Here is a 9,501-nt window from a genome sequence, read left to right on the forward strand (position 1 = left end):
TGAAGTGAAAACCAGAATTTCTGAAGAGGTAGCACAGCTATTCTTATGCTGTCAAATATGCATGTGTTCCATTTAATTCTGATACGAAAAATATGGATATCATGTGTTTAGTTTGCATTAGAATAGTATTTTCAGTGCCTCAGGAAGGTATTTCAGGAATGCAGACAACTTTCACATAGCCTGCAGGGGAAGTGCACCATGTAGCCAGGTAGGTAAGAAGGCCTTCAAGGGGAAGGTTTTGAAGTATTGCTTACTAAGGCGTAGTGTGTGCAGCAAAGCATTAACACGTCTCCCTGTGGGTAAAGGAAGTTTTGCATTACACATTCTGAAAGGGGAAGACTAGGCAAGAAATGTTTATTCTCAGAAGGAACTAGAAAGCATTGGACTCAACGATCTTAAAGCTCTTTTCCAACCTGATTGATGATATGATTCCCCCCAGACAAGTACATTCATGCAAGAAAGTGATTTCTGACCACTGGTACACTGTTGGTAGTTTACTTTTGAAATCTAACTGCTGCCAGTGATCTGTTCCTTAGCCAGAAAGCCTTTACAGTAATGCTGAGCCAAAGTGACAGCTGTAAAGTTAACATAAAAGCATTGGTTGTGCACAGCAGGGGAGATTTCTTCTGAACTGGAGCATTTAGCTGTTTGCTGCTGTATGATTGTGATGAATTCACCACCTTTCAGGAGTGACCTACTTTTAAACTCATGATTCAGCCTGAGTTGGCCAGTGACTGGCTGTCACGCAGAACAAACTTTTCACATGCTTAGTGCTCAATGCTATATCCAGGCAAGTGCTTAGCTTAGGCATGGAAGTAACTATTTATGTTTTCTGTGGTGTTGCAAAATCATGCTTATGCTTATCCTTGTGCCGAGGGTTTTGACATTATCTTCTTTTGCTCCTAGTTTGACCTCAACAACACGTGCAAGCTCAGAAGCACTGAGGGGCATATATGGAACACCCGAAAGTGAAGTGAGTTCTTGCTTCCTCCCACAGGATTTCTGTGCAGGCTTCCTCATGTGCTTTTCTTGCTGTTTTTTTCATGGCTAAGTAACCTGTAATTAGGTGAAAACAAAAGCTTGTTCATAGCATGCAGGTTCTGGTTGCTAGACCAAACCAAACCAGGGTATATCTGGAGTTCATACCAGAATACTTGCCTACATTGGCTGTTCTGCAGGTCTTGCTCGTCCCATGGAGATGCCTTTATGTACTCAAATAATCTGCTGCTTTTGTAGTTTATTTAACAACCTGCACACTTCCTGTAAATCTTTCTGTGCCCCACACAAGCTCATGTCCTCTCATTTAAAGGAAAAATCTGCTAGGAAGCTATCAGAAGAAGTGGTGGTGTTCCTGATTGTTTTCAGTAATTACTGCCTTTGTTCTCATAGCAACTGAGTCATCCCAAGATCCTATCTCTTATTTTTATTTCCACACATAAGTACTTCCTGTCTTTCTGCCTATGATTTCATCTTGGATTACGTTTCTTGTCCCTGTTTCAGCAGGACCGGTTTCTTCATTCTACCTGCCTTTTTCTTTGGCCACCTTATCCTGGAAACACCCAGGATACACTGGGAAACGAGTAGTGTTTTGCTGTGTAACAGTTGCCCCTTGATTAGGCTTGCTAGTGGCACTCTCCAAAAGTGTGTGTGTGTGTTTGGAGGATGAATCCGTAGCTTTCTTGCTGTTGATGTTACTGACATCTGCAGTTTTAACTTCTGCTTTTAACCTTCCTGTGGCAGGAGCTGCAATGGGGCTGGGGTGGATGACACAGTGGGCTCTGGGTGTGTCCCTTCCCCAGAAGGTGCAGCTCACCACCCCAGTGCTTGCCGACAGCATTATTTCCAGATCGTTTGATTTTAAAGAGGGGCACAAGAGCCGCCAAACATGAACATAAAGAAATGACTGGTAAAGAGCCACTAATTGCACTCTGATTGCCTTCCCTGTTGCAAAGGGCTTTTGTCTTCTGGACAGGAGCCTGAATGTGGCTTTGCAGTTGCTTGTGGTGTAGAAAGGTCTGTCTGCCTGTGTGCTCAAGACAAATAAGCATTAGAAGGGGCTAGCAGTATGTGTGTTGGCATTACTAATTTCCTCACTCTGTGTATGCAGGGACTTAATTACAACTGATTAAGAGGTTGCAATTAAGTCACATTGCTTCAGCATATGAGTGCAACCTGAGTGGGGCTGTAGGTGAGACTTGGCACAGTAGGAGAAAGAGGTGCAGAGTAAAGGTTTTATTGAAACTCAGCCAGACTCAGAAAAGAATAAGCTTTTTGGCTCTTTATGAGTTTGTGAACCTCTGAGTACATTTGATCATGGATATGCAGGCTAAAAAGTGCCATTTGATGTTCCCATTGGAAAATTTACCTTAAAAGCTTACTATCTCATTATTGTGTTACTGTGAAACTCAGTCGAAGAACTCTCTAAGACTCAATTTGGAGTTTTAGAAAGCAGGCATCCTTTATTGCAGCATTGGACACACAGGGGATCGCTCCACCTAACGTGCGTGCATGGCAGTTTAACTATGAGTTTTTTGTTGGGATAAAACATACATATGCATTACTTTTCCAATAAACCATTGGCATATTCATAATTTTCTTATAACTCATTATTGTTATATATACAATCTCTATACACATGTGCACACAGTCTCTTAGCCGGTCATCCAGGGACCTCTGGTGGTCTTCGATAGTCTCCCCCACTGTGTTCACTAGATGAACTCGGTTCTTGCATATGCTCTGTTATCTGTTACTATGTTTCTCAAAACTTGCTGATTCCCACATTTTGGTCTACTTTTGTTGCTGTTTCAAGGATATAGTGTCCCATGGCTTCCTTTTATCTTGTCCAGGCACAGTAACTGTTTATCAGGGTGTTTGGACTTCTCCAAGGTAGGTATCAGTTGGGCATTTTACAAAATCTCGCAACTGGCCTGTGCCAATCAAGGAAAGAGGCTAGAACACAAAGTATAGAATTACTGTATTTTTAGTCTTCCACATGCACTAAATAAAGCAATATTTATTCAGGCACATGGGGTGTCCCAGACAAATTGGGGCACCCCAAATAGTTTTACACAGGGTCCTCCTACCATACCCTTCAAGCATTCAGGTGTAGCACTATTTGACTAATCAGCCACACCACTGGGTGTGGTGGGTTTTACTAGTCATAGTAAAACCTCACAAACCAACTTTGTTTCCACAGTGTTCTTGCCTCTTGTCTATTGATCAGACATCCCTGGAATCAGTCTTGCAATAGTTACTTATCCAGGATGCTTGGGAGAGTTTCAAAGATATGTTGGAGGGGCTAGGATGCTGGCATTATCTTGCTTGTCCAGGGGTATTTTATATGCTGCAAGCTGTAACCTTCCAAGAAGCAAAGTCCTTTCCAGGGCTGGGCAGTCCTGAGGTTTATTTTACTGAAGCATGAACACTACCAAAGCCTCCAGTAGAACTCCACTACATCATTACATTGCAGTATATGCTGTGAACTTATACAAGTAAATGAAGTTAATACACTTTCATATTATAAATCCCAATTGATATAATAGTTAGGGAAAGGAATTTTCCTAACAGAGTTCATTATCTTCATCAGACCACAATCAAAATAAACCCCAGAGTAGGATTTTATCGGGACAAATAATGTGGGTGATACAATATAGAAGGTGCTGACTTGCACTGTGATATGGTGCAGAAAATGCACTTACTTATATTTATTGGATGTTCAGCATCCTTTTCCCATTTACATTACCACTTAACACAAGAACTGTAAGTTTCAGCTTTCCTTTTCCTTTCTTCATTTATGTAAAGGAGTAAAGCCAGATTTCAGATTTTACTTATTCTGCTTGCACTCATTCTGGCTCCTTTTCAGCAAAATCTTGCAAAGATAAGTACATTTCTGACTTACACTTGTGTGGTTTTGATTTCCAACCCATGTGGCAAGGTTTTGGAAGTTCCTTACCCTTTCATTTCAGTAGAGAATATTTTTATTTAAAAAGCACTGAAGTGCAAGTCTGAAGAGGTAAGTACTCTCTGAACTAGTAATGTGCAACTGCTATAGTATAGCTGTTCCCCCATTTTGTCATAAGTATTTGCGCTTGTGTTTGACCATGAGTTATGCAAAATGGGTGGAGTAATCCTTAAAGAATAGTTAATTTGTTCAGAATCTTATGGAGTAGGTTTTTCCAAAGTTTAGAAACTGTTATGAACTACTTGGCAAATCCTAATTTGAGTTTTGTCCTGGCTCGAAATACAAACTAGACTTATCTACATTAGGGCCTGTAACCTAGACATAACAGACCTTCCTTTACCAACTGTTCTGCCTCTTTGCTGTAGCACAACTCTTACCCTTCCTGTTGTCTGTTCCACAGGTAGCTCGTTGCTGCTTTTGCTGCATGCCTGACGGAGACGGTAATTACATTTTTCACCACAAAGTTTACCTCACTCACAGTTTTCAGACCAAAGCCAAGAGAGTAAGGACACAGCTGCAGATGGAGACCTGCTTGTGCTATTGCATATACAACTGAAGCAGCTGAAGTGCTCAAAGTTAGGCTAGGGAAGGAAGCAGGAGATGTAACAATACCATTTAAAACAGCAGGCTAGTTAATAATTTCTTAAAGGATGTTTCATTACTGCAGCATACAAAGAGTAATCTCTGCTCTTTGCATGCTTCTGGGTGTGATTGCCTGCTAGATTTTTGGCTCAGCAGCTCTGCATAGACTGCAGTTCAGGAATGAACGGGGACGTGTGTGCCCTGTTTACAGACTTAATACAATCAGGGTTATCAGCTTGAACTTGCCAGAAGAGTATTGTGTGTGCAGGTAGAGCACTTTAAAGGCCCAAATGCTAAAAAACTAGCTTGTGGGCCAGAAAACTGATAGGAGGTGGTTTTCAGTGGCAGTCCAGTTTCTTTTACTAAAGGCTTAGATTCATGCCCTGAAAGCAAAGACAGTGTTGCTCTGTATTCATTCTTTCCTAAAACACAACATGGATATTTTGCTGTGTTCTTGGTGAAGGCAGCTGTTGCTTTAATTCCTCATCAAATTTGCAAAATCTTTCTTTTTCCTGTCTCTTAACAGCTGATGCTGAAGAGCACGTTGAAAAAAGGGGAGGCCAGTCTGTGATTTATGATGAGAAGAAAGGCACGGTGTACAGTTATGCCTACTTTCACTTTGTTTTCTTCTTGGCTTCACTCTACGTGATGATGACAGTAACTCACTGGTTCCAGTAAGTATATTTCTGTAAAGATGAGAAATAATTAATTAATTAGCGGTCCTCTGCACCGAGAGGGGAGATGTGAACAGAACTTCTGCCTTTAGTGTGTCTCCTGTTCTCAATTAAGAAGCTGGAAGAGACATTCTGAGTCTTTCCTGGGTGACTCCTGTGCAAGGTATTGCTCTACAAAGGGCTCCTCTCCCCTGTTTTGTGTCTGGGTTAACCTAGTTGAAGTCTGTGAGCCATTTGAAAAAAACAGGGGATACGCAGTCTGAGATATGAATAGTGAGTTTATTGCTTTTGTTTGTTTTTCCTTTCACAGTTATGAAAGTGCTCAGATTGAAAAGTTCTTCACCGGAACCTGGTCCATCTTCTGGATTAAGATGGCCTCATGTTGGGTTTGCGTCTGCCTATACTTGTGGACTCTCATTGCTCCACTCTGTTGCCCAACCAGAGAGTTCTCAGTGTGAATGCTCAGAAAGTCTTTCTGTGTTTATGTATTTTTCTTTTTCTCCCCTCCTCCCCCCACCCCGTTACAAATAAAATACAAGTAATTTTGTAATGAGGAAACACCTATTTCCCCATTTATCATAAGGTACCAGTTAGTGAGTTTTTAGTCTGACTAAAGACATGATTGAAGACTTTTTTTTACCTTTGTTAATTTTCATGAACAAGCATTACCTAAGAGATTACAAATCTCTTCTAAATCTTTGTAATGCTTATGTGTGGGGTGTAGGAAACACAGTTGTTGCATAAACTGAAGTAAGAAAATGCTTTTCAAATAACTGACAATCTTTCTCTGGCTTCATTGGCAAGAAAAAAAAAAAATGGTGCAGATATATCTTCTTCCTTCCTGTGAATGTTGGCTATATCTTCTAGCAAATATACATTCCTTTCCATACTCTTCTATTAACTGTGTCCTTTACAGTTTGCAGTGATGATTTGGACTGCTGTTCTATACAGCATATAATTCTTGTAAGTATTATCCAGATAATTTTTTCCAGAAACATAACTAAATACTTCTTTAGAAATAGAGAATATGTAAGAATTTGATTGCCAAAGCATCTACTAAAAATTCTTTAGATAAATATTAAATATATTAAGTTATTGTCTACCTAGATTGAGAAAGGAATGTATCAATGATAATAGAGTATTTATTCTGTTATAAGTTTTAAAGGCACCTGAATATTTTATGCAATTCAGATCTGGTCCAGTGGTTAACAGAAGGGGATTTCTATACAAAAATTCTTAAACTGAATTTTGTCCAACTTTGCTTTGCCAGCTCTCCTAAATTGCATGTTGAATGTAGTACACCAGGATTTAAGACATGGTACATTCTCTATTCAGGATGTTTGCTGTTGGCAAAACGCTAATTACATGAGCACTGCCAGTTGCTGTCAAATTTGAAAGTGGAGTGCTCACTTACTTCCCTACCTTGCTGTTTCAGCTTGTGTCTAAAGATCTCCCAGGATCTTCACTTCTGTATCTGTTACTAATTTTATAATATTTTAAATGCGTTGGTGGTCAGAAAAGGACTGTGGTGCATCATGTTCCTTTTCTGCCTGCATGTTGATTGGAAAGTATTCTTTCTAACTGCTGTATTTTTATACTCCTCTGTTGATGTTAGTTTTGCTGTTGGGGTGGAACTTAGCCAACCAATCCATTAATGGAGACTAGACTTCTTTTGGAGACTTTCTATTCCAAGCAGTGGGGTGAGCAATCAGAAAAACAAAACCAGAAGACACAAATGTAACAGCAGCTGCTTTAGTACATATGACTGACTTGACAATATTAAACTGTACAGTATCACTTTCATTGGCTTTAAGCAGACAATAGGGTGGTAGGACAACAGCTCAGATGCCCTAAATGCTGAATAAGATAGAACCTAGTTTGGTTGTCTACATTCCAATGGGGTGAGTTTATGACTTATGCTAGTCTTAGAGGTTTTGGCTTCTTTCTCTTTACATATATATACACAGAATGTGAAATGTGCAGGATATAAACAAAATCAACAGATATAGCAGTTATTGTTTTGATATATGAAGGAGCCTTAAAAGTACCAGTAGTTTCTGCAAAACAAAGTAAAGCACAAAATAGAGGCCAGGGCGGTGGCCAAAATATTTGCATGCCTTATTTGATCTGTTGCAATAATTGCTGATGCACACCTGGAGAGTAATCCTAAAGCAACAGATCTCAGTTCTGCTCTTGCTTTCATTACCATTTTAGCTGCCTTTTTGCTATGGTTATCTTAAGGCTTCTGTCCTGCTTAGAGCTTGCTAAGGATGCGATCTTCCCAATCCCATGTATTCTTGCCTCAAACAAAATCTACAGATCTGCAGTTCTGCGTATTTACACCACTTACCCTTGGTGATTAGAAGCCTCAAAATACATGTCATGAGATCTGGGGGAAGGAAGAGTCTGTTCAGAGGTGACTCCCCTGCTGCTCTTCCTGTGTGTATCTAGGGGGAAAAAGCTGTTGAAGCTTAGCTTCAATGTGGAGTTAGAAGAGCAACAAATAGCTCTGGAGAGGAAAGCAGAGTGGTTTTCCTTTCCTTTTGCTTCTGCTGGAAGTTCCTAATCTTGCCAAGAGCTCTGTTAGCATGGGGGCCCGTCAGTGTGTCTCTCTGCATTTAGAGTCCAGCCACACAGATCCTTCTGCAGCAGAAGAGGGCCTTTGTTAACACATTGTCAATATAGAAGCCTTTATCTCATCTCTAAGATAAGAACTTATGGGCTGTGCAATGATGACTAACAGTTGTCCTACCTAACTCACAGCAGTTATTCTGACAAACAATCTTGATCTAGTGCTAGAGCTGTGAGCTGCAGCTGAGACAGTCCAGGCTCTTGCTCCTCCCTTAGTAAAGGCTTTCCCTAAAGTATAGAGGCTTCCAGGAGTTAACTTCTATTGCCATGTGTGTTGTACTATGAGAAACTAAACTTTGTTTTTAAATTAGCAATGTGTTTTCTAACAGAACAATCTGGGCAAGGAGCTCTGCAGAAGAAGGCATGCACTATGTCAGGTTATAAGGAAGGGAATGGTAACTGTTTTCTGATAGCAGTCACAACTGTGGATGACCTTAACATATATCTTGGCCATTGGATGTTCTTATTTGTTTACAAAAAGACTTATTTTATGTAGGCAGTATCTGCCTGCATGGGGACTTCCTGCACCTCATTGTGCTCAATTTTTTTATAGTTTGTATGTAAGGAAATAGTTTTTACACAGAGGAAACAGGGTTTTAAGAGTGAAGTCCATAGTGAGGCATAAGTCCATTCTTTTTACACAGCACTTGCCTCACTGAGTTGCTCCTTCATCATTTCCTTCCACTATTGACCTTAAGCATCTAGATCTGCTGGTATAGGTAGGGTGGGAATGGACCAGTGCCTGACCACACTGCTTTGTCTACTTCTGAGCAAACATTGTGGGAAATCACCCTGAAAATAACTGTGATGACCTGTTTGTCCATCCTGCGGTTCCAGATCCAGCTGTGTATCTACAGGCCTTTCTAACAAATCAGTAACTGTTGGCATCTGGGTGTTCAACACCCCTAGATCCTCAGGCATGGCTTCCTGCTGGCCAGGCAAGTGTTACAGCCTTACCATTCACTGTAAAATCTGTACTGTGAACTTCCATGTGCAACTACTTAACAAAATCCTCAGCAAGGGTCAAGGATTCAGATGCCCAGTTCATAGATTCCAAACAACTTACACAATTGGGCTTTTAAAACCTTCTCAAGAAGTGCCTTCATACCTATTGCTGTGATAGCTGATAATTCAGGTGGCACTGGAACTGGAAAACCTGAACTGAGCCTGTGACTGGGTAATACTGCCTTGTGCATTACACTGGTGTATACAAGACTGAAGTCAGACCCACGGTGCATGTGGAAGACTAAAATAATCTGTGCTTGACAAACCTCTTAGGGGTGACTGTCTCAGATACTACTGCACAGTGTAAGATGAACTGGGAAGACTCACAAATAGCCTGATGCTTTTGTAAGTAAATGAGTAGTTGTTGCTTGCATTTACATTTAAACTGTAAACAGTTAACTTTCTCTCCCCTTATCTGAAAGTGCAGGTGTCTGCTCTGCTTGAGGTGGTTGGTGTCTGCTTGGTGTCTATCCTGCCTTGTGCCATAATTGTTCACTGAATTCTCAGGCGTAAGCAGAGCAGCATTTCTGGCTCCTAGTATTTTTGGGCTGTGTGAAGTGAGGAAGCTGTTGTTACAAACACAGGAAGAGTAGAGAACGTGTCCTGTACTAAGTTTCCTCTAGTTAATACTTGCAGTGTCGTGTACTG

The 9,501-nt window shown here is 40.7% G+C and overlaps 1 protein-coding gene across 3 annotated transcripts in view; it reads left to right on the forward strand.

The window, feature by feature from the left end:
* Window positions 1-8,909, forward strand: part of SERINC5 (serine incorporator 5) — a 38,460-nt gene extending 29,551 nt beyond the window's left edge. For 2 of the 3 annotated variants that reach the window (XM_061362265.1, XM_061362264.1), the window contains exons 9-12: window positions 907-973; window positions 4,362-4,401; window positions 5,070-5,217; window positions 5,528-8,909. In XM_061362265.1, the coding sequence (XP_061218249.1) occupies window positions 907-973; window positions 4,362-4,401; window positions 5,070-5,217; window positions 5,528-5,675 (403 nt within the window). In that variant the 3' untranslated portion in view covers window positions 5,676-8,909. The remainder of the gene's footprint in view (window positions 1-906; window positions 974-4,361; window positions 4,402-5,069; window positions 5,218-5,527) is intronic. The other variant, XR_009726804.1, reaches the window with a different exon arrangement.
* The last annotated feature ends 592 nt before the right edge of the window (window positions 8,910-9,501 follow it).

This window comes from Neopsephotus bourkii, unplaced genomic scaffold, assembly GCF_033783945.1.
Source record: "Neopsephotus bourkii isolate Nb327-2 ecotype Australia unplaced genomic scaffold, CSIRO-AGI_Nbou_v1 NB_1107, whole genome shotgun sequence".
Classification (NCBI taxonomy): Eukaryota; Metazoa; Chordata; class Aves; order Psittaciformes; family Psittacidae; genus Neopsephotus; species Neopsephotus bourkii.